Below are 26,127 nucleotides of genomic sequence, written 5' to 3' on the forward strand. Positions count from 1 at the left end.
TTCAAACATAAATCTATCCAGCCTAGTATATGGTGCAGTTTCTATGCTTTTCTGTGATTAATTTGTCTCTCTGCCAGCTAGAGTGTTACCCACATAATCCCTAGCTCTTTTTTCTAATCCTATTTACAACACCAACCACAGGCAAACTGCAAGTGACTGATCCAGAAAAATACCCTAGAGAAATTTGTTCGAGCTGATTTCTTGACATGCCATCTACTCTTCTGCCTAACTCTCTAGATTCTTATATTGGCATTATAAAATATATGATCTAAGCAACAGTGAATATGAGCTTAAAGGATGTCCCTGGGAAGGATCAGGCGGCATATCAAACTCTTACTGAAAAGGTACTTTCTGTGTTAATTTACTGAAGGAAAACTGTCTCACAATTGCATTTATGAACTTTCAAACTGGGGAAATCATTGCACAGTTAGGCTCAAAAAGTCAGGTTAGAATGCATGAATTTGTAAAGCTTGTTGTGCATAGGAGTCAAAATGTAACAGATCTCAGGAACAGAAATGAAAGGTTTTTGGACATGGTGGTTTCAAGCATTATTGTTAAATAACCCTTAAATTTAAAAGACTGTTTCTTTGCTCACCTGTTAACCTCACTATGGCATTTTTTCTTGTTATTTTTTTAATTTTGGATTTGACAGGCACCTCAGGCAAAATATTTATTTCCATCTATATCTTCCTACTGCAACAAAGTGAGTTCAAGTTGGTAGCTCTTGTCCTTTTGCAGACATAATCATGATAAAATTTACAATAAGCATCATCAAACCTACAATGAGGAAGACAGCCGGGACTGTGGATTCAAGCTACCTAATGCAGTACACAGGATATGCAGAAACTGTATTCAATATTAGTCTATTAGAAGTAGTATACCTCACTTCAGTGAAAAAAATCCCTGAAATGTGAATCAATAATTAAGTCTACCAGATTGTTGTGGTTTAACCCGCCTGGCAGCTAAACACCACACAGCCGTTCGCTCACCCTCCCCCCTCCCTCTCTGGGATGGGGGAGAGAAACGGGAAAGTGAAGCCGGTGAGTTGAGATAAAGACAGTTTATTAAGACAGGAAAATAATAATAACAATAATAATAATAATAATGTGTACGAAACAAGTGATGCACAATGCAATTGCTCACCACCCGCTGACCGATGCCCAGCCTATCCCCGAGCAGCCGGCCCCCCACCCCGGCCAGCCACCCCTATATATTGTTTAGCATGACGTCAGATGGTATGGAATACCCCTTTGGCCAGTTTGGGTCAGCTGTCCTGGGTCTGTCCCCTCCCAGCTCCTGCTGCACCCCCAGCCTGCTTGCTGGCAGGACAGAGCGAGAAGCCGAAAAGTCCTTGGCCTGGTGTAAGCACTGCTCTGCAACAATTAAAACATCAGCATGTTATCAGCGCTCTTCTCATCCTAATCCAAAACATAGCACCCTACCAGCTACTAGGAGGAAAATTAACTCTGTCCTAACTGAAACCAGGACACAGATACACTGTTTGTATTCAAGTGTGATTATCTAGGTAGTTAAATGGTCTGGTATTACTGTTTCATTAACTTGAACTGAGAGTGTCTAAGCTGGCTGAGAATCTGAGTCTTAGTGGATATAGATCGTGTTTTAAGAAACAGAACAGGGATAAAGAAACTTGAGTCATGAATTAAAACTGAGAACTGTGCAATCATTAGGTATGCAATCAGGGTTCACTTTCTTACTCTGTATCTCCATGCTTTTTCTTTGCCTGTAAATTGGGATTAAAAGTATTTCACTTTCTAAAGGGGTGTTGTTTTAAATGGTAACAAAGGAGCAAAACTTACCTTTCTGCTGGGAGAGGGAACTGAGAAAGCTCTAAGCCATCCCCAGTGAATCTAGCCCTGCTTGATCATTTAGCAATGACCTCTTGAAAAGGTCTGATAAGGTCTATCAGTGTGGTAGTTTCACTACAGTGTGACTGCAGTTTGCTAAAAAGCAGGTTGGATTCTACATTCAACTAACACAGTCTATATGGCTGGTAATCTTTCTTTACCATGCAGCTTTTTTTGGAAGGATTGCTTTGCATACAGGAGAGCAAATAGTTAAAGTACCACACAATTTTGATAATGATTCCCACTGCCCATTACAGATATGGTGACCGTACTTAAAATTCACAATACTTAAGTTTTAGCATGATCCACTGCTACTGAGACCAGTTGCAAGTCTGCCCAAGAATGGAAAAAGGAATTTTCAAAGACAGTGAGCTAGCGAAATGAATCTTACTGCAATGTGGAACCTGGTGGCCTAATTTCTTCATCTCTGTAAAAAATCCACATTCCTCTCCATATCCTTTGTCTTTATACTGCAGAATTCTTTGGAAAGTTGGTATTCATATGCTGGCTGTACATTTGCTCCCAGGTGGTTGTTTCGTAGGACCTTCAGCCTGATCTGAAGATTGAAATGGTTTCAGTCTTGCCAATCAGAAAGCCTGTCCGAGTGCATTATGCAGTTTTGCTGTAGATGGAATCTCCAAGGCTGCAAAAGCCTCACAGGTTAATCAGTGGAGGGCAGTGACAGCACATCTTCCATGATGCACAGAAGCAAAAGCCGTTGGACCTGTTGCCCGTTCCTTATTTATTAGTTTCCATATTGTATGAGTAAATTAAGGAAAAGGAGCTTTGGGTTGTAGTTGTCCAGAAAAAGAAGAGATAGACTGAGAAATTAGCTAGATTTAGGTGTTTTCTCTATAAAATTTCTGTGAACAGACTGCGGCAGACTGAGATTTTGTGAAGTGTTTGTCGTGGATTCATGCATGTAAGTTGCTGTTAGAATGTTCTGTAATGGAGATAGTTGCTTTAATTATGTTCTGTAGAATGAATAGATTAAAAAGCTACATGCACTACCAAAAATGTGCACTGTTGCCTACAGACTGTTTCAGTCATAGTGTTTAATTGTATGTTTAATTTACTTCAGTTGTTCTGGTTATTCTTTTAATTGCACCATGACAGTGCTTTTACCAAACCACTGATAGAGAGAATGTTGCAAGAGGTAATATATTTTTTTTTTATCAAATCCAGCCTGTTTCACTTTCTTCTTTTGCTGTGCTTTGTTACTGATGACCATTCTTGATGACTTTAAATGCAAAACATTTCTGTCTACAGTAACAGTGGAAGACAGAGTTACAAAGTATGAAGAACAATAAACCATCCTTGATGTTTGCAAGTCTGAACAGAAACATTGGCAATGACACTTTCTCACACAATATGGGCACTGGTAACGTTTATCCCTCATAATGTTGATTATGAGCCCCTGTTCTGAGTGCTAATATCTTGGCCAAAACTTAATCCTCGAGGCTGAAATTGCCTATGCTTTACTTCCATTTCAGACTCAAGTGTAATCTTCAAGTCTAAAAAATGCTGCCATTTTTGCAGATCAGATCAGAAGAAACTAGCTATAAGATTTAATTTTCTCTGCCATTCTTTTGGAGACTTTCATCACCACTATGTCTTGAAGCTTTAAGTTGTACTTGTCAAGAAGGTGGATTCCAGGAGTCAAAGTGCAGTACTTCCTGCCCCTAGAATATGTTAGATGATTTTTTTCTATGAAGGTTGTTAAGGTTTTGCTGAAAATGCTGAAGGGTCTGTCCTCTGACCTGTTGTGTTACATACTGAGTGCAAAGCCCACGTAATGCCCACTTCACTTTTTCCACATTGCCTAAACATCACACATTTGTGGAGAATCAGTGCAGCTTTTCTCTCTCTGTGTTCCCATGCTGTTCTAAATTTAACTGATTAGCTTGATCTGGGATCTGTTGTTGGCTGCTTGAGACATTTAGGTCAGTTAATGGGACAGAAGCTGTGCTGCAGCTGTGCTATTTATCTGGCAAGGCCACCCTCACTTTGAAAGTAATCCAGCTGGAGGACATAATTCCCAGATGTCTTGCAACATGTGTCCTACCATGTCATGTGGCTGGAGGTGCAATTATTGTGTGCTATCCAGTCTTGTTCAGCTATACATCTGGAATGTGACCCAGCATGGGGCAGCCCAAATGCTGGGACAGAAGACAGTGGCAAGGTTTATACTTGTGTGTCTAATCAAATGGTACAGAGCATCCTCTAGAGAAGGTCTCCATGGTTGAAGCAAACCTACACCAACAGGACTTCCAATTTTCTTCCACAGACAGAGAGATTGGGCTCTAGATCCTTCCATGAAGTAGCACTGTGTCTGTGTATATCATTGTCCAGAATATGCAGCTGGGTTTCCCTCTCCATTTTCCCCTCGCCTGGCCTTGCATATATTTACTGTTGCAGACTATGCCTCCTTTGCCACAGGAGTCTTCCCTTGCTCTGGCCACAGCCCATGAGGCAGAGGGCTATAAAAGGGAACAGGGAGATTTTTTGATCTGGGACCAAGTCTTACAGACTCCATTTAATCTGCTTTCAACAATCTGTGCTTTTGCTTGCCATGTGATATTCAGAAATGTTATTTCTGAAAATGCAAGAGGTGGCAGCCTTATTTTTGGCATTTCTTAACTTTGCATATTTGACTTTAACTCCTCTGTGGGAGGAAGGCAGGCATTTTTGCTTGAAAGCTCAGTAAGTAGTTTAAGATGTTGAACTGGATGTTGGCTGTGAAATAAGCTTCCTAGACATAACATACTGCAGAAATCAGTATTTTCTTCCTACTTTTAAAGAGGTTTCTATATTTAAAGCCTCACATTTTCAATAGGGTGGTTTAGGGTGGTTTTTTTTTTTTTTTTGAATACTAATGTTAGAAGAGTAAAATAAAATCAATTTATTGAAGATCTGGTGTTCAGCCTCTAAGCATGTATCTATACAACCTTTCTATTCCATACTGGAAGCTGCATGTTTTCTCAAAGTTCAATTTATCTCCCATCTATTTTCCCATAATTGAGCCTACTATATGGAAACAGTTTACTTGCAAAACAAAATAGCATCCTGAGGCATGTTTGTGGTGACTTCCAGAAATATTGGCAATGATATAAAGCAACAAACAAGAATGTGACAGCTTTGAGCTAGATACTCAAGATGTCTGCAGGGTGATAGAAAATGTGTGTTTACAAAGAACTTCTTTCCCTTTCATTTTTCTATTCCTTACCTGACTTTGATACACATGAGTAATCATTCAGTCCCAGAAGATGCATTTGAAGGGGTAGGCACTGCAGGATATACACTTTTAAATGCAAATATTGAAAGCAGCTTAAGGAAACCAAAGTAGGTTGCCCAAATTTGACAGAGTGAACTGAGTTAGAGTTTGTGTGCTGCACAGTTTTAAAACTTGAGTTATGAGGCTTCTATTCTTCCTGCTATGCCGTCAGATTCTCAGGATATGTCCCCAGGCTCTGTGCAGATCTGTGACCAATTCACACTGTAGTTCACAAAGGTATGTGGTGGCACCCAGAATTTTGAAAAAAAAAAAAAGTCTCTGTGTTGGCACAGACTCTCTTTGTGACCTTGTTGACAACACTGTACATTATTAATACATTTGCAAAACTGGGGCAATATTACTTCACTATCTCTTGGAGAATTTTAAGGGATTGTTAGACTGAAAGATTGTGCTACAGAAAGATACTACAGAAACTGGAGGGTGTAGAAAAACATAAAAGTCAGCTCATTAGAGTGAAGCTGACTGTAGTGGCTTGCAAGTGATGAGCATGGGCTCCTTGCATCTGTGCTACAAAGGAGTTTCAAAACAGGACTGTGAAGGATTAATTGCTTCCCAGAAGGTAAATCATCTCAATTGAAGAATGTCTTATAGGAGAAGTACTATAAGGTTTTCTTTGCTGTGCTTTACTTTCCTCTCTTAGGAGTTGGTGCAGTAGTTATATTAGGAATTGGACTGAGGGTACTATCATTTTGCTTTCTTGAGGGGCCTGCATACCGTTCCATGGTTCCTCTCTCCTAACCATCCCCTATTTAACTAAGCTAGGAGAGCTCAGTTTGATCTCATAGCATAAGCAGGGTTGAGACACATTTTAAAGGTACACCTAAATTAATTGTCAGCCTTGTAAAATCTGAGTTGTTTCACAGTTAACTCACTTCAAGGTTCAGCTGACCTGTTTTGCAGGATCAGCCATGTCAAAACAACACTGAAAAGTTGCAGTGGTATATATTGGACATGTAACATGATAAAAGTCATACTTTAGCTCTCTGAGGCGAAAAAAAAATAAATAAAATCTATGTAAGTGGTCTGCACCATGTCTAAGCATGGGATCCTGACTGAGTTTAGAATTGTTTTGCACAGTGAGTTTGAACACCTATAGAAAACAATAAAGAGCTCATGATAGCAGTTGACAACTGAGTAACAAAGCTCATAGCTAGGGAGCTGTGATCAGTGTGATCAAGCCTTTCTTTTGTGAACCTCCTCCAGACTGATGGAAGGATACCATGAAATGGCTGGCACTGTACATGGCTGCTTGATGCTGGCTTGCACTGCACCAGAAGAGGAAAAAGAATTGGCACTTCCGTTCAGCATTGTAGTAAAAGATATGTATAGAAATGCATTACTGGAGAAATAATTGAAATTATAGCAGGCAAAATAAATGCTTTTCTGGTTTATACATCATTTGTGGAGTATAAGTAACAAAATTACAGATACAGTTATACAGTTTATAGTTTAGCAAGGCTCTGATTTATGTAGCTAGCAAGAACATAAGTTCTCATTAGCTTCTGAAGTAATGTCAAAAAGCAATAGGTTTATAAGTGATATAAGCCCTTGTGGCTCAGGTGAAATGAAACCTCAGTTTAATTCCAGTCAGATGGAAACCTTCCTGTAAGCGAGTTACCCATACATAAGTAATGAAGGATTTCACACCTGTCTCATGAAGGCTTATAATCGCTTTTTAAGGCAGTGGGATTGCCTGATGCAGTATACCAGTTCTGATCCCAGCATAAATGTATAGATTTTGCCTATTTTACGGCATTTTAGATGAAACCTTCAGTTACTTTTTTTACTACTTTTTTTAAGAGAAAAGAAGAGTGTCACTGTTTCATTAGTGATCATACTGAACTGGAAGTCAAGATGCTATATTGTACCATAGGTTCTGGTTAGCGGTAGAAGACCTGAAGAAGAGGCCTATCCGTGAAGTTCCTGCTCGTGTCCAAGAAATCTGGCAAGAATTTCTTGCTCCAGGTGCACCCAGCGCCATCAATCTAGATTCAAAAAGTTATGACAAAACCACGCAGAATGTAAAGGACCCTGGAAGATACACGTTCGAAGATGCTCAGGTCAGTTTGCAATCCTGTTTAGGGACATATAAAACAGAATATTTGCTATTGTAATGTATATAGATTAAATAAGATATATTTGGGAATTACAAGGTAATGCTCTGTTTTCTAATATGACATTTTGGAAATTCAAATGAGTAACATGTCTTTGTTTCTTGAGGCCTATAAATTATTAATGCTTTTCATGAAACTTCTTTACCTGAAGTAGAATCTTCAAGCGGTCTTCAAATTGAGCAGAGCATATATTGCTATGAAAATTATATTTTCATGTTCCTGTTTTCTTAATCTTTTTATTCAGTTACATAAAGAGAAAAGCTTCTGCCCTGTGCACAACAATTTCTAGTTCTCAAGATCTGTCTCCGAAGGACTTCCCTTGATACAGGCTCAATGTCTATTCTCTCGATGCATGTCTAAAACTGTTGTCATTTATAGTAGTCAGAGGTTACCATCATGAAAAAATATGACCTATGTGAAATAACACTTTGTAATGGCTTGTTCAGAAATATCACATTCCATGGATGTTGTATTTTCTGTTCCTTATTAAACTGTCATTTAAAGAACAGCAGGCAAAGGTTCTAAAGATGTATTCTTAAATAAGCAGTATTATAGGAGTAAAGAACAGTCTGTAAACACCTTATTTGCCTTTTGGAATTTTGATTTAGTCAATTTTTGAATATCAGAATATCATAATCAAAAAATACTTTTGGTCAGAGCTAGGTTTGTGAAAGTACTCTTTTCTTTTTTTTTGAGATGGAAGCTAAAGTTAAGAACAAAGCAAAACAGTAAAATACAAATCTCAGTTCTTGTCAAGAAACAAACAACAAAAACAACAACCAAACAAACAAAAAGACAAAAAAAAACAACCCAAGCACTTAAATATTAAATGAGACACTTCATGTGACTCATAACTTAATATTTCATATCTGCAAGCTTCTGAGAAAAGCAATAGAAAATAACTGGATTCACAGTAAAAGTCATAGAACTAGTATCATCGGCAGCCCAGTGATGAAAATTTAATTATTAATGCAAAGTGAAATGGTGTCAAAAGGAGACTGAGATCATATCCCTGCAGAATTTTCTAAAGCTTGATTATTAGGACATCATCTTGGGAGTCAGGAGATGCAAGTCCCACAAAGGAGAGAAGGGAATTGAATCTGGCCTTCCTACTTTTTGGGAAAGTGCCTCTGCCCTAAATAGGGGGGGGAATAATTCTACTAATTCAAAAAGAAAGTAAATCTGTGTGCTCTCATTTTGCTATTATTAGAATAGCAACCTATGATGCAACAATAATATTGTCATTAGACACTATATCATACACACTGTGCATTAAGCCAAACATGCATTTTTTGCTTGCATCTACTGAGCCACTAGAGATTTAGGAAAGTAGTGTACAGTAAGGACATGTTGCACAAATAAACACTCCAGCAAGTTTAGAGGTTGGAAAGAAAATTTGTCTTTGCAGTTGACTCAGTAAAGGAAAATTAAATTCTTCGCCAGCATCCAATGTTTGTTTCACAAAAATAGGTGTAAAAATAGGTGTAATATTTGAACACTGTTTTACTTTCAGATCTTTTTTTTTTTTTCCCCCATTAATTTATGAAAGAGGTTGAGCATGCGGTCTTTATGCAAGCAGGACTTTTTCCTCCTGTCAGGCTTCTGCATATTTGATCCAGTTCAGTGTACAACTTGAACCAGGAAGCCTCCATCTCACAGAGAAAAGGGAACAGACCATACTCACCACACTCCAACTCAAAGCTTTAGGACTTTTGCGCTGTGCCCCACTTGATGTGCCAGAGTTTTGTCAGGAGCAGGGCTCTGCCTCTTGAGAAAGGGACCGCTTACAAGTCATTTGGCAGTCAGTGAGTCATTTAACTGTGCTTTAAAATGCTTTAAAAAGCATTTCTGGACTGAAAGATGACACCATGGAACTCCATATCAAATGAGAGTGATACATAAGTAAAAACAGACTGATAGTGCTAAATAATAACCTGCCTCAATTCCTGACTTATTGTACATTAACAATACTAATACAACCTAATTTCTACTTGCTTTTACAGGGTTGATTTTTGAACAGATATAGCATTTTAATGCTCAGCACCACTGATATGTACAACAGTACCAGAGTCCTTTTTGCTCTCAGTTGGCTGAATTGTCAGTTCTCATACACACTGAACAGAATTAAAACTCCCCCAAATGCACAAGCCTAAATTCTGAATATACACCAGATTTTCTAAGCTTAGTGTAGAAAATACAATGAAAGGCACTTAGAATTATTCTCGAGAATTTCTAACAAAACAAAGATTAAAAATCAGCTTTAATTTTGCCCTGCCATAATTTTTAATGTACTTTTTTTTATTTATTTATTTTTTATTAATTATATCCAGCGGCAAGCTGAGAAGCAGTATTTACTTTACAGTTTATTTGTTCTTTCCTGATTGCTGTGCTACAAGTTTCTTGTAGGAAAAGGTAGGGCTTAAGTGAAAAAAATAAAAATAATAATAATAAAAAATAAAAAAAAACAACCACCTAACACAATTCAGTAGATTTTTTTAAATATTTTTGTGAAAGTATTTCATGTTTAGATTTCTTTTTCTAAAAATCCTTCTTCTAAGATTATAACCAGAACAAGATTATAAAGTGTCTTACATTAATGATTTTAGTGTTTTTATTTTATTTTAATTTTAATTTTACAGAGGTGAGAATGCTCCAAGAAGAAAAGCTCTATAAACTGCTTGTGTCATTTTTTTCCTGGATTAGGGTTTCCAGATTTTAATATGCATCTGAAGAATAAATATCTTGGAAATTAGATTAGCCTGGAACTGCTTTTCAATTTGCATATGCATTTTCCTTTTTATATTATCAGCTGGATAGCAGAATAAACATCTCTCAAATAATGCTTTCAAGAGAAGCCAAGGGACATCCCTCGTAGGTTAAGCACTTATCTGTTGTGCTAAATTAGAAACCTAGTTCCTTTTCCAGCCTATCAAGTAAGAAAAGCATCTCCAGAAATTAGTTCAGAAAATTTGGTGGGAAAGAAACCAAGGTTCCTGATTTTTGTCACTTAACTGAACTGGCTAATGTAAGGGAGGTTTGAAACTGGGCCTGAAGCAAGGACTCAGTTGTAAATGCTCAGAGAAGATAATTCTGTAGTGAAAATAGGGACAAGAAGTTAAAGAAATGTGTGCTGTATTCTTGTATATAACAAATAGTTGTGATTTCTGCTTTAGCAACAGTTAGCAACTCAGCCTTAGCTGCAGAATTGCAACCTCCCATCTCATAGGACTTCCCATTCAAAATAGTGCTAGCTGATATACATTTTGCAGACACGATTGCTTCCCATTTTACTCATATCTTCCTTTATGAGAGTAACACCACCTTCTTTCCCTTTCAGGAGCACATTTACAAACTGATGAAAAGTGATTCTTATCCTCGTTTTATACGATCCAGTGCCTACCAGGAGCTGCTACAGGCCAAGAAAAAGGTATTGGTCCATCTTGCCTTTGTCTTGCCACTGTGCAAAGCAGTGGTTATGTTTGCAACAATACTCAGTCTTCTCTCCCCTGTGCCAGTGCAACTGGATATCTGGTAGGTGACCAACTTGGCGTGTTTGGAGGGTCACATACACACAGGAGTTCAATATACATATATGTTTATATATCCTGCATGTGGGCATGTTTCAATGAGTTAATCTAGCAAAACTTATTTTTATTTTTACATCCCATATTGTACTGTTTTCTCTGTTATGAAGCACCTTAAATTGCAAAGTGCTTTACAAATACATTAAAAAATTAAATAAAATCCCAGAAGAATAGTCTTTCATGTTTGCAAGTTTGCTTATGTAATAATTGTTGTTCTCTTTATTCCACCTGTAAAAACTACAGAATGTGTTTAGAAGCAGTCTCATTCATATGAATAACTTCTAATTTCAACTAGAAAAATAGGGGCTTCCTAATTTGTTTCTTTCCCTATTATTACATGAATAGTTCTGAATAGGCTAGGAATCTGACTTGAAAAACTGATCAAGTCACACTTCTGCAAACAGAGGCTCATGTCTTGGTATGTAATATTTGCTTAGAAAATTCCAGATTATGGAATGAGTTCCAAATAGACATAGCCCAGAGTATGTGAAGCAGCTTATGCAATGCAGATTTCTATAATGATAAATAATTTATTAGTGGGCTCTAAATAATGATATCCTACAATCATCTGGGAGCCCCGTGCCTGCAAAATCAGGGCCCTGTCATTACTGGAATAAGGTAGTGATTAGCACCGTAGCATTCTATTGTTTATAATGACGACCTAAAATTATATGAAAGTACTGTGTGATTTTGTTTTTTGTTCAAACATTGATTTCTGAAGATCCAATATAGAGAGAGATGTTGAAAATACCAGAATGCTACAACTGTCCGTGTGAAGTCCTTAAGTTTGTGATTGTCAGTTCATTAACACAAGATGTGCACTTCATTATTTCTTTTTATTTTCAGTTTTTCTTTTAAAGCAAACCATTTTGATCCCCATGAAAAATATTTTTTTTGTTGAAAACTATATCTGCTTTGCCCATCTGCTGTTTTGCAGTCACATTACAGCTTCATACCTTTGTTTGCTTCCTGATTTATACAAACTTTGTTTTGCAGTCCATTGTTTCATCAATCCTTTTCTACTCCATTTTTCTTGCTTTTCTTTTTCCCCTTCTTTTTCTTTTTGTTTCCTTTTTTTTTATTATTTTATTTTAAATTTAAGTTGGAAAACACACTGGATCGTCGAACATCTTTTGAGAAATTCACACGCAATGTGGTAAGTTTGTTGCCTCAGAAGACTAGTAAACCTGATGGGACATCCTTCTCCCTTCCCCCTCACCAGTCCTTCCTTTCCCTTTTTACTTCTCTAACCTGACAGTTAAAAGTGTACTTATCACAGTTTGTGAATTTTCCTAGGAATGACAGCTTTATAATGTGCTTTCATTGGAACCCCTCCTCCCTAGTCCCTTTTCCACTGACCTTTATAGTCACACATGGAGGAATGGACCTCTGGGAGCCATGCTTTTTGCATTAAGAAGCATGAAATAATTCACTTTTTTTTTTTTGTTTTGTTTTTCAGTTGTAGTAAAGAATCTGTGAAAACCTGCTTGATGTTGTCCCTTTTTCTGGTGCCTCTGCCCACCCCCCCCCCCCCACCCCCCCCCCCCAAAAAAAATAAAAACAAACAAACAAAAAAACCAATCCTGATACCGTTTGAATACACCGGATTTCATTCCTGTCTCCTTTTTGTTTTACTAAAAAAGAGTTTGTCCCATTTTTGTAATTTGGTACAGGGGAAAATAAACTATAATAATTACCCTGTCTTCTTCAATGTCTAGCACAGCTTCTTCAGGACCAAAGAAATGATGCTGATGATGAACAAGGGTTTGAGTGGGATTTTAATTATGGGCTACAGGAACTGATTATTTTTTTTTTTTAATAATAATTTTGGAAAGATATTTCACCAAGGTAAAAAAATGAAGGCTGGTGAATTTGCTGTGGGCATTCTGTTGTCACCAGCCAAAAGATCCACTGATTTCCTGAAATGTGGGATTCTTTTTACTTATCCAGTTTCTTTGGATTTTTTTTAACATTGTGAAAGTTCCAACTAAAGCATTCAACGCGTTTATTTTTGTAGGGCAGAAACATCCCTATTTTCCCATGCCATAAAAACTGTACACCAACACTGAGGGCGAGCACTAACCTGTTATGAAAAGAGGTAGAAAGATCTTGGATTATACTCAAGTTTGTCTGCATTGTCTGTTGAATTGTGCAGTTGATGCTGCTGTGTGTGCGTGTGCGTCTGTGGCTTTTTCTGTGACCTGGTTAGTGGAGCTGTGTGCATTGAAATGAAAAATATTAGAGCTTTCAGCAAAGATCATGGTTTTTGTTTTTTAGTTTCTAGGGAAGGAGAAGCAGTTCTCAGGAACTGCGTCCCATATAATGGGGCTTAAGAGTATTTCCTCAAGTATTTAAATTATATATACTTTCCAGTAATCAGAACAAGAAACGAATGCAGTGAAAGAACAAAGTTTTGTGAGGCTGTTGGAATATCTCACATGTTAAAACAAAACTGTAATCCTTTAACTACTTACTTATAGGTAAAGGCTTCCTGTAATATGCTTTGAATCCACTGTAATCAGGAACAAATTTTAATTCAATGTGATAAAGTCAATAAAAGACTAAAAAGTAAATAAACAGCCACAAAGGAAACTATCCCAACATTTGAAACAAAAACCCCAATTTTTTGCATGGTGGTGTTGCCATAGCATGTTGCAGTGTGATTTGTGTGTTGTCTAAATAGGTTGATCTATAAAACAACATTATACATGACAACGTTATACATGGTAATTCTACTTTCTTCCATGGAGGTGTTTAACAGAAAGTTCCATAGTAATAAATGAGCCTATGTCAATGAAAGAGAGCACAGAAAGTAAAGCAGTACATCTGGGACCTCTGAGAGCCAGGGTTTTCCCAGCCATCATGCATGGCAAGCTACAATAAGTAGGTTTGGAGTTTAAGCAGCCAACAGACCAGGAATTGGTTATGGTAAAAAGTATGTAAACAGGTGGCTGTTAGGAGAGAAATAGCAAGCAGCAGGCAGATGTAAGGAAAATACAACACACACACACACACACAAAAAAAAAAAAAAAAAGAAAAAAAGAAAAAAAAAGTGAAGACAGAGCAGGAAACACTGAGATTTCTCTTACTAAGTTTGCTCCCTCTCAGAGCGGTGCTGCTGATAAACCAGCAGTTCTGTGCACCAGCACTAGACACCAGCGTTGTGCTCTGCAGGCATGCCTGACGTTCAGCAGCTAATTCCAGGGCAGAAGTACCAGAAGAGCAGGATGCCAGAGATGTAAGTCAGGCCCAACAAAGAAGCTGTGAGATAGAGATGGGAATGAAGTTTTCTGTACATGAAGCATTGGTACTTCTTCGGGAGAAGAGGGTGATTAATTTTTCATGGTGCAAGCTAGAAAATAAAAACTGTGGGTTTGCTTTTCCTGAAACTGCTACTCTATCAATGTGGGGGGAGTCTGTCAAGTCAGATCAGCTACAAAAGTAAAACATGTCACTGCTAAACATATGTTCTTGATTATATCAGCAGCTATGAGGCTTGCAAATTACTCCAGAATGTCAGGATCCTCAACTGTAAACCTTTTCCATGAGAGGACTGAGTTTGCATTCCCCCCCAGCCCAGAACCCCTTGCCACCAGGAATCCTTGTTCTTCCATTCTTGTTCTCTGTTATGATGAGTTTGTATGTAATTACGTACCTCAGTACAGTGGTTCCGACATGCAAGAATGAGGGAAATGTTTCTCAGAATATCCTAAAATGTACTGATTAACGTGTTCAACTGCAAAGAGAGAGACTGTGGTATAGATTTGCTCTTCTGATCGATACAGAAAATAGATCTGAAACGGGTCTTCTACACCCAAGGCCGATGCTGTGCTCTCTGAATGATTTAGAAAGAAGGAAATGTTATTTTCCTTTCTCCTCTGATGTTTTAGAAAATTAAGATTAATTTTCACTGTTATTTTTTTATTAATTACATCCAAGTGACTTTCTATTGATTAAATTAGACCTCTTTTTTTTCAATTTAAAATATTTTAAAAACAAACAAACAAAAAACAACAACAACACAGTAACTTCAGTTGTGTCTAGGGACTGAACCTGAGAGGATGACCTTGTAATTCATAACCTGAGTTGTTAAGCTGGAGACTCTAGGAGATTCCTGAATCTTTCATTCGACGGATCAGTGATGACTGAAAGTGGATTATACTTGCTACAGAAAACATTTGCTAAACTAGCAAGATTATAAACTTTGTAAGGGCAATCCCTCTGTATTATACATTAAATTAAATGGAAATCACCTAGGATAATCAGTCATTATCTTAGTTTGGTGGGGAAAAATTAAAAGTGGAGCTATGTACACATAAAAAACTAGGCTCTACAGTTCTTTGACATTTTTGAGTTTTCTTTCCAGAAAACTTTCAATAATTTAGTGCACTTTATGAAAGCCCTAAATGCACAACTAAGAGCATCAGATATTTAGCTTGCACTGTAAATTTTATAGTGCAAAATTGTTAATGCTTTTGGCAGTCTGCAACAGACTATATGTATAGTGTTAGAAACACACCTGCATGAATGTACAATATAGGTAAAATAATAGCAAACTGGCATTTGCCATATGTAACATTTATTACTGAACACTCAGTCTGCCTCTGAGTAGTAAACACAGCTGTTCTTGGTGTGCTTCCTTTATTCATAGTCCCAGGTACGGTGTGATAATACAGTGCACACAAACTTTGTGCTGCTGGCATGATGCCACTGGATAGCTGCATAGTTTGGAATACCTTCTGCACCCAGAAGTGTCCCAGCAAAGTGAGTGACGGTGTGCCCCAGGCTCCCCACTGGCCTGCTCAGTCCCTTGGCTTTCCATTTGGGAATAACTAAGGTCTAGTCACCTGCAGAGCCCCGAGGAGGTGAGTAGGAAAGTTAAAGGCATAAGCCAGGGAGCAGGAAAATCTCACTGCTTGCCACAGTACAAGAGAGGGAGAAATCAGCTGTTTCTGTGGCATTTAAAAAATGAAATTTTTTAGAGGACTTTAAATGAGGAAAAAATCAGTATTAAAAAAAAAAAAGTCAGAAAACTCCCTCTACCTCAAGTAACAGCATCTACACTGCAAAGAAAAACGAGTGAAGGAAGCACTGATAACGTTGATGGGAGCAAAGAGGTTCTATAAGGAAGACTTTTGGCTTCAATTTCTCATGTGCATTGGCATTTGTGACAGTGGCAGACTGATAGTCTGAGCAAGCCTGCCTGATGCTTAGCTGTGATAACTGATCTGGAAACCCAAAACAAAGGCATCACATTTACAGAGTAGCCTCACTTAATTGCCACTGCATACACATTTTCTTGTCTCAGCAGTAAACAAGCTAGCAGGGCAAGGTGCAGCCTCCTCCTCAGAGCCTCCTTGGGGGAGATACTCCATCACCACGTGTGGGTGTCACAGCTTCAGATGCCACCGTCAGTGTTAGAGTTTCATCTGTTGCTGCCTAATTGTAGAGAAGGTGAAGAAATGGGCTTGTTTCAAGTTCGTGGTGTTTTATGAAAAATACAGCCAGTGCAAGACTGACCAAACTCAGTTCATATAAGTCGGAGAGCCATCAGATGATGATTATCTTCACTCATAACCTCAAAAACAAGACTGTGTTTAATAACACCGAGTTTAAAACCATTATATGTTACATTACCCATGCACTTTCCAGCTGTCCCACTTAGCTGCAAGAACTTACTTACCAGTGTCCTTTGATGTTTTCTCCCTCCAAACCAGTAACATTAGTCCATTTCATGCATGAGATGGGAAATGTGAAGTCTCTTGAACATGCACATTTTCACAGTGCCTTAGTCCAGTGTCACTTAACATGCCGTAGCAAATTATGGTCTAGTGATAGAAATTAAAACTCTCTAAAATAGCTTCCTCGTTTTTTGTCAGTGGGGAATAGACTTTATAGATACTTAAACTGGTTTAACCTCTTGACATGTTAAAATATGTCCCTTTACTGAGAAACAATGAAGATATCAATTTCACATTAATCAAGAAATGTTTCTTTATGAACAATTAAAACTTGTTGCATACCTGAGAGCTCTACCATGACAGACCAGAAGTCCATGTAGCCCTGAAATCCAAACAAAGGCTATATTTTCTGGAGCATAACATTGTGAACAAACTTTAATACAATACAATCTGTGAGATCTTATGTTCAATGTGCAAGCATGGAAGATTTCCTAATTAGTCTATTGAAATTTGCTTACTGGTTATTCCTAAAAATTAAAAAAAAAAAAGAAAGTCAGAAAAAATCACAAAGATTCTTGTTTGAAAAATACAAAACAGTAGTAAAAATAATAAGCACTCATAGGAATAAAGCCTTTTCCCTTTTCAGTTAAGAGATGGCTTATCTAATGTTTGACTAAAAAGAACTGACATAATAATTGAAATTTTTAGTTTGGACCAATAATTAGTCCAAAAATGTAGTGATAGGCTGTCCTTGAGTAATGATACTCAGCTTAATGAGGAAAATCAACAGGAGCATCTATATGAGATGCCAGTAAATGCTGGCCTCCTTGTCCTGCTCTGCAACGACAAGTGGTGCTGCTCTGCTTTATCCTGGAAAGCTTTGGGCAGACATGTGGTACTGGCATGGCCAGCTCTGTCTCTGGTAGGAGCCAGCTATTAGACCAATGACTGCCATTTCCCAGCTAACAAACATTTACCCGTGTCCTAAACTACTGCAAGAATGAGAACTGCAGAGTGGTACTGAAATCTGAGGCGTCATGCCTAAGACAAACACATACTAAGTATTTGTCCAGTGCATTGGCACCTTGGAAAATGTTAGGTTTTACCCCATCCTTTTAATGTTTTTTCAAGATAAAACTGCCTCATCTGGCAAGAGCTTGTAGGTTAATCACACATGAGAGCAGCTCATCAGTAAATGCAAATATTATTGGGGAAGGAAAAAGAAAGGAAGAGGGAGCATCATCCAGCTTAGAATGAGTAAAATCAGGAATATGCATTTGCTCAGCCAATGCCTCTTGTCTACGGTCTGCTCCAAGACAAGGAACAGCCCCAGTGAGAAATGAGGAGAGGACTGCAACTCCCCACAGTAAGCAGGAGGATTTTGCACATGCAGCCACTTAGCAATGCAGCTGTTGTGAGAAGTCATCCCCTAAATTCAGTAAATGCTACCTTCCTCCTCTTCAGCACCTTTCTGAAAGAGAAATACACCCGTGGGGCTGGGTGAGAGCAGCCTCCCATGCTGCTTTGGTAATTGAAGCAAAATCCCGACCCCGTGGGCAACGCTAAAGCCTGTTAGAGAAGTGAGGGCTGGCTAAATACTGACCTGACTTACAGTTTCTGTTCCTGTGCCTCTCCAGATGTGCTTCTGCCAGAAGCTGTTTATACCAGCTCTGTGCATAGCACTGGGAAAGTCACCTGGGAGTTTTGTCTGCTGATGCTGGCCAAGCTGCTGGCATGCTGCAGCTGTGCCGCGTGTGAGTGGATGGGGAATGGTGAGAGCAAGGAGGGTTGATCCAAGCTCAGTGTCTCATTTTGCTCCTAGAAGGGTTCATGCTCTTCTCCGTTTCCCAGTTGAATGAATGGAGTTCCCTTTCCAGTTCTACCAACATCTGTTCTAGGGACCATAAAGAAACATGAAAGAAGAGCCACTGAGGCTGCTTAGCCAAAAAGAAGAGAATTAGAAAATTAATCTTCTAATCTTCATACATTTCAGCTCTGTCCCCTGTATAAATTTCATATTGATTTCTTATAAGCCACATATGTATTGAGGTTGTTGCTGACTTGTTTGTCTGATTACTTGAGGTGTTAGTGTCAGTCAGCACACTTGTACGTAGCACCTCATAAATCATCACATTTTTGGAGTTCCCCCCGCCCCCCAAGATCTCTAAAAGTACAGTTGGAAGGACAAGTCTGCATTAAAAATGTTAATACATTAAGGTAGCGACACGAACACTGAGACCAATTGATTTCGTATTCATCAATGTACTTGTTTACTCCAGCTGCTCTGCTGCCTCCTTGTACTCTGACTCCCTTGTCAGGGTATGCGTGCAGGGTTTCATTTATGCTGGTGTATTATAATAAAATTGTTAAATAGTTTCAATTCATTTGGCTAAACTGTACCTATACACACAAAAATTCTACTCTTCTTTAAAATTTGGGCATATACTTCTACATGTCAATAGCAAGAACATATTAAAATGTTAAATTAATATTAAATTAATATTAAATATGTATCTTCTAATTATTTAGATGCGCATCTACTACTTCTTCTGAACTTGTTTTCAATTTTTCTTTAGCCTTATTAGTACAGCAAACATTTTCCTGTGTGTGATTAGTCATATGCTATACCTCTCAAAACTGGCCTGTTTGATGTAGTTGAACAAATATAAAATTTGGCTTATGGAATGTTATTAACATTGTATCCGAAAGAAATAGTTAGACTCAACCCTGAAATTATGACTCACAAGAGATGATCCTTATATCAGACTGTAAACTGCATATCTCTTAGACGTGATAATTATGAAACCCAACCATACAGAGCTAAAGAATCAGGTTTTATTTTAAACGTGTATGCTGGAACAGAGTTTGAAGGAAATTGCCTGTAAACTGGAAATAACAAATGCCTATAGAACTGAAAAAGAAGATGGAACACTTCTCTATTTAGGGCTGCTATGGATTCTATGCCTTTAAAGCTTATTTTTCCAGTCAGAGGACTAAATGGGATTCAGAATAAAAATTGAAGGAGATCTCTTGAGGAAGGCATGTTGTCTAGGTTGTCACTTTTCCACCTATAAGATAATTTTGAATTATTAATACCTGGAGAAATGTTGTTCAGGTGGACACCTATCTTTTAAGGAGTGTAATATTCTCTGGGCAGAGAAGGGAGATGGAGGAAAGGACCAACCAAATCAGAAATCCTGATCACTGTTGGGCTTAGGGGAAAAGGTATCCAAAAACCATCAGCTTACTGTGGCAAGCAATATCCATGGTGGAAGTGATGCAGAACACCTAAAAAAAATAAAATGTTATGATATCATTATGTGTCTATAGGGGAAATGTCATTACATTGAATCAGATTATCAAGTCAGGTCAACTAATTAACCAATAGTTTTTTACCTGCTTTTAGATTAAAAACTCCTACTTTATGTAATATCACAGTTCATTCCTGACATGCTAGAGTGTGGTTATGGTTCATCTTAAAAGTTCCATGGAGTTACAACTCCTAAATAATCAGTTATTGCAGATAAAAATGCAAAATTAATTCACAGACTTTATCCCATGATAAAAGCTTGTGCAGCTTTCCAGTGCATCATTGAGTGAATTGCGTTAATAACTAATAGAAACCTCCAGGAAGGGAATTATTAGACAGATCAGTACTCAATGGAACTCATACATATTTGCAGAAAGTAGCCGAGCTTGTAGGTTAAGAAACTAGTATGCCAAGAAACTGAATTTAATGTAGGTAAAAATTCATAGAGGTAGAGCCAGACACAGGGGGCAGACCATGCCAGGAAGGAGACATCTTTCAAAGAAGTAAGTAGTAGTATTGTCAGGTGATATGGTGAACTTGATAGATGAGCAGTCTAATCCAACATCGCAGACCATGATTTCCCGTCAAAATTATATTGTAGGGGAAAAATTCATCCTCATTTGTTTGACTTTTATTTCAGAGCACAAAGAATAAAATAGCTATTCTTCTTTTTGTCAAGACCCATTCTGATATATTGCATTTGGGCAAATGTTCAAAACCAACTTGCATATCCCTTTGAACATAAAATTAATTGGTAAGGAAAATAGATATTAAATTGTGTAATTCCACTGAGTTACAATACAACAGATGACTTAACAACTCATTGATATGACAGAATAAATTCATTTACCATTTACTGCAGATGTAGCATCCCTTCACGGTTATATTTCTTATGGTAGTCTTGAAGTCAGTTTGATTTTACTGAGTTGTTCACTTAAGATAAACAATACAATAAATGTAAATATTAAATATCCTTTGACTATAATGTTAGGCAGAGCCATTTGCTGTTTAATATTTTATTATCTATTTATGGTACACTATCAGGGTATGCCTGTGGTATTTTGAGGAGCGGTGTAAGCTTGCTGAACCAGCTCTGCCTCTGCTGAATTCGAGCCACAGTAGGGTGGCCCTAAGAGACACTTACGTGGTTTCATGGCTTTTGTCTGGCTTAGCTAAAGCTCAAATCTGCCTGAAAAACACCATGACAACATAACCTATGCTATCCTTTCCACACTGTAGAGCTAACTCTTGTGGGACAGTCATTATACCTCATTAAAAGAACTTGCTAAAAAACTGAAACTGCATGCTTGCAACAGGAGGGTGAGGAAAATGACAGTGGAAATCCAAACACCTTCTAAGCAGTGATATGTAGTCCCATGTAGTATACCTGACCAATGGTCCTTATAAACAGTAAACGCAGTCTCAGCAAATGTATAGCTGAGTTCATGGAAAAGCTGTTTCCTGCCTGTATGCAATCTGCCTCTTATTTCCTTACCTGAGCTTTAAAGGAGCTTTTTACCATCTGTGACAGAGCTACTGCAGTGTGCACATTCGTCTTTGTAGCATAAGGTGCCCTCACTTGTGGTGGCCATCTTGAAGTTCTGGGAGTGACCAACAGCAAAGCCCTCAGCAGTCGTCTCTTAGCAGCCAAACCCAATCTCACTCAAAAATGGCCTTTGAATTTGTGGATTATTCTGTGAAACAACTTGGCTGGCTGGCAGTGCAGGTGTGCAAGCATAAGGGCTTCCTGTGGTTTAAGATTTGACAGACTCCAGTTGGTTCCCCTAGTTATTTGACAGTGATGTGGCAACACTAAGTGGTTGCTGATGAACAGGTTTGCAGTGATCATGCCTCTGTTTTCTGTTTTTGTTTTTTGTTTTTATCTTTTCCTCAGGGGAAATCGCTCACATCAAAGAGGTTAACCAGTCTAGTGCAGTCCTACTAAAAGGATCACCTTGTAGCATGGAAGCAGACTCAAATCATTATACATACTTTGTAGCTCACTGATTGCCTGAATCAGAGGACAGTAGAACAAGATGTTGCATGAGCAAGGACCTGACTTGTTTTCTTTTGTGTATACTAAGGCATTACAGACTCCGAGGGACTCTCTAGCCTATCGATGCCTCCATTTCGAAAACTGTCTGCTCACTTCCTCCTTCATATCCAGCTGGATCTGTGTCTTTTTATTTTCTGCAAGCTCAAGTACAGTGAAAAAAAAGCTTCTGCTAGGCACAGTTTATTAAAAAAAAAAAATACGTCAATCAAAAACTGGAAGAAATGTAAAAAATGCATATATTAATAAATATACATATGGCATCACATTTATTGCACAATGAATTAGCACAGAAGGTTTCATTTCACTGATGTATTCACATTGAGAAAGAAAGCCTGTGTCTTTGTCTGTTGTCTGTATATTCTCTGTTAATGTTTCTTGCATTTATTTTTATACCATATTTAAAAAAGAACACCTTTTACTCCAGATGTATTAAAGTTGATCCTTTCTCTGTAAATTTGTGTATGTTTATATTGTTGTTTTATCTTTCATTAAAAGATGCAGAATCTCTTTCCTTTGGGAAGTTTGAGATTTTAATATTGAATCTGAAGATTAGTCAAGAGCAAAATCATTCCTAAAAGTTACCTACCTTGTGCTTTCCAAAAAGTGACATGAAATGGCATTTTCTTTCTCTCAGTGACACCTAACCAAACACAGTTTATTGATAATCATTTACTCTTTATTTTCTTTTTATCAAGCTAGCAGCAGTGAGACCTTTCCAGCTTGCTCATCATCACATAAGCAAACCTTTCTTTAAGCTAGACCAGGTCTGTAAGAGCGCAGCCTGTACAGTGTGCTCAGTGATTCAGTTGCTGCCCAAGAGCAGATGAAGTGAAGTGCATTTTCTTAGGAATGACCTTGAACAAATCTAGCTGAAACCATGAGTGTGTATTTGCTAAATAAGACGCTGTTTCTTTCTCCTTGCTGTCATGTGTCAATGCAACATTTTAAGCTGAAAAGGCAGTGGTTTGGGAGTGCTGAGAATAGAGTGCAAACCTTGGGTAGTAAATGTAGGAACTTGCAATTTTAAGTCAGGGGCTCAGTTTGCTGCTCAAGTGTGCTGTTGTATGTCTAATACTGAGGTTACTCACAAAGACCTACTCATAGGTTTACAAGAGTGTGTAGCTGTTGTCCTTGAGACAACAGATGTGGGGCCTTCTGAAGCTAAATTGAGCTGGAACCAGAAAACCTGTGCTTGGCAGAAGAAAAGCAGCACTTCTGACTGATACAGATGACGTAAAGATAGTGGCAGAATCTCTGAGCACAAAAGTATGGTGTGAGCTAAGTCAAATTGCAAATACCCCCAGGGCATTGTAGGATGCATAGGACAAACATGCTGAAAGAGCCTTCTTAGCAGCGCATAGGAGAAACTCAGGTCAGCCAGAGCTGGTACCATCTGTGGTACTGACTTTTGTGTGACATTGGAAAAGAGGAACCTTGTTTCAAAGGGACTACCAAACCTAAAAATACCCCCCACCCCCATTCCATACACAAAGTGGGATAGTCATAGACACAATCAGGCAATAAATTTGAATACATTGGTGCTCGAGTCATCTCAGTTAACACCAGCTGCCTATCTGTGTTGCTGCCACTGGGAACAGGGCTGCTGAGCTGCTGTAACCCTGACTGCAGCATCTCTAGAGGGATGGTCTGAACAAACCCAGAACCAAACACATTGTACATCACCGTGAATGGCTGCTCCCTTGGTTTTTGTTCAGCTGAATTTTCTGGGGAGGAGGGATTTTTTTTGTTCTTTGTTTGCACATGCTGCTATGTTTCTGGTTTCTAACTAGGATAATAATCTCTGCGTTAAGGTGTCACAGTTTCTGTCAGCATGATTCTTCTGAGCTGAATTTTATCACAGAACACTGGAAATGCCTATGAGAGCTTGATTTTATTAAGAGCTCCATCTAGGTCAAGTCAAAATATTCACAGTCTAGGGAGGCCAGATGAGTTCTAATAAGTAGCCACACTGAACCCCAGATCTTAAACTCTGAGATTTAATTTTCCTTTACCACAGCAATGTGAGCTCTGAGGCAAGAACTTGGGTCCAAGAAATCCACAGAAATTTGAGCTCTGTTTCACTTCTCAGTGCCAAATGGAGATATTTATTTCCAAACTCCTGCTGCCACCAATTGCATCAGCTGGTATATTGCTGCTTTTCCTTAGGATTTAACTAATTAGATACCAGCAGCTGCTTTGAAGAATCATTGCCTTCAAATAAGGAATGTTTCAAATTCATGTGTTAGATAATCATTGAACTTTACTCTAAGGAAATTACCTTTTCTTTTTTTTTTTTCTTTTTAAATCACTTTGCAACACTGACTAGCCAATAAAAATATCTGAAGTATTTGTATTCCTGAACCCATTTTGTACTCATTCTAGTTCTTCTTTTGTTTCAATACATACAAAGCCTGTATTGAATGGCTGTCTTTTCCTGTGTTTGTGCAGGATGTAACACAATGTCTGTAAAGTAAAAATGCGTATTACAGTAAGAATTTCAAAGTAGGCAGGGAGTAGTATTAAGATTTCATTTGAACCTTGTTTCAAGTGATGCAATGCCACAGTTACCCAGGAGTGAATTTGGCCCAAACAGACCAAAAAAACCTGCTGTAGAGCCAGTTTATTTTTAAAGGGCTTGTCTGCGATCTCTTCATCCCTCCCCTGATCACTGTCATCTGTCAGTGTTGCCACACCGGGAATGGAAGCTCCAAGTAGGCACAAATGTCTCCCCAGAGAAAAGATAGATATTTATAGATGTTTGTTTCCAAATGTATATGAAAAGCCACTTCCACAAATTAAGATTAACTCAGGTTATGGCATATTTATTCTTACTGTGGCAACCACCTAGCCGTTGAAGTACACACTAGGCAGTGCTGTATCTATTAGGAATTTCAGTGAGGTCATATATCTGCTGAGGAAAAAAACAGGACCAAGCAAGGTTTCTTTCCTCCTGGGGAAGAGCCATCAGTCAGCACCTCCTGGTGCTTCCCAGGAAGCTGGAAACACCCTTCACTGGCGAATATTTATTTTAATACGCTTTAAAGGAACCACTCAACCTGAGAAGAGCTGAACGTTCACCAGATCTTCTGTAAGGTACGATTAAAAACTGTCCACCAACCCTACAACACCAAAAAAAAAGGAAGGGAAAAGGCTTTAAGTACCGAAGAGAGAAAGAGCAAAATGCTGAGCTGAAAGAGCAGTGGAGACTGGCCAGAAATTAATAAGCTGAAGGTGAAGACAGAAGAAAGAAATAAGAATTAATTGCATTGACCAGAATGGAACTGGCAAGGGAGGAGAACTCAGGCGCCGAGCAATTTGGCGCAGGAGAGGCAGCGTGCTGCTGGTGGGATGCCAGTGCTGGGCAGAGCTGGAATCAAAGCGCAGAGAAGCAGTCCGACCAGACCATCTGCGGCTGCCCCTTTAAAGCCCGACAAGGACATTTTTTTTTTTTTCCTGAAAGAAAGCTCTTAATACCAAATATAGAGAATTTCTTTTTTCAAATTGCACCCCTAATGTCATTTGAAATAATAAATTCCCAGTAGTCCGCCAAGAAATAACAAATGGGAGCAAAAAAACTAGTTCCAGAAAATGAGATCTACAGGAATGTGTTTAGGATGTTTATTTATTAAAAATATGGAAGAAAGCCAAAGCAGACAACTAAAGTGAGAGAAGACTGTTTTCCTTAAGTAACAGTTGGGAATCACCAGCGATTTTTTTGTGTGTCTTCCATTTGTTTATCTTTATGTCAAGTGATTAGCAGCAGCAGTTTGAATTTAGATTTTTAAATTACCATATTTTAATTTCCTTTCTAGCTAAAGATGTCATGCACAGAACCAACACCACTGAACTTTTTGACTTAAGTGTATAAAACGTAGAAATTTTGCTAAAAGAAAATTAATAGCTATAGGTACCTGTATAAAATAAGATTTTAATCCCAAGATATTCCAACAAATTACCAACAATTTATTTGTACCTATTCTGTGTCCATAATTCATTTAAGCACGTTGCTAAGTAGTTCTGAATAATACATTATGCTGAAGGAACCCCAGTATCAAAGACATGGAAGCAGAGGATAATCTGAGGCCAGGCTCCTTGTGGTTGTGCTGTTCTGGACTGTGGAGTCCTCAAGCGAGGTTTGTACAAATAAATGGGTTTTGTTTGTACAGACATTGGCTTGAGGACTGCAGAGTCTCCCCAGACACTCATTATCTCTGCTACTGCA

General features: G+C 38.3%; 1 protein-coding gene across 14 annotated transcripts in view; it reads left to right on the forward strand.

Moving 5' to 3' along the window:
* RGS7 (regulator of G protein signaling 7) overlaps window positions 1–26,127 on the forward strand; it is a 268,219-nt gene that overhangs the window by 227,876 nt on the left and 14,216 nt on the right. For 2 of the 14 annotated variants that reach the window (XM_048079899.2, XM_066993974.1), the window contains 4 exons: window positions 7,034–7,220; window positions 10,612–10,701; window positions 11,961–12,014; window positions 21,934–22,414. In XM_048079899.2, coding sequence (XP_047935856.2) covers window positions 7,034–7,220; window positions 10,612–10,701; window positions 11,961–12,014; window positions 21,934–22,092 — 490 coding nt within the window. In that variant the 3' untranslated portion in view covers window positions 22,093–22,414. Of the gene's footprint in view, window positions 1–7,033; window positions 7,221–10,611; window positions 22,415–26,127 lie in introns of those variants that run through there. The other 12 variants (XM_048079901.2, XM_048079902.2, XR_010830253.1 and 9 more) reach the window with 12 other exon arrangements.

This window comes from Anser cygnoides, chromosome 3 (genome assembly GCF_040182565.1).
Source record: "Anser cygnoides isolate HZ-2024a breed goose chromosome 3, Taihu_goose_T2T_genome, whole genome shotgun sequence".
NCBI classification, from domain to species: domain Eukaryota; kingdom Metazoa; phylum Chordata; class Aves; order Anseriformes; family Anatidae; genus Anser; species Anser cygnoides.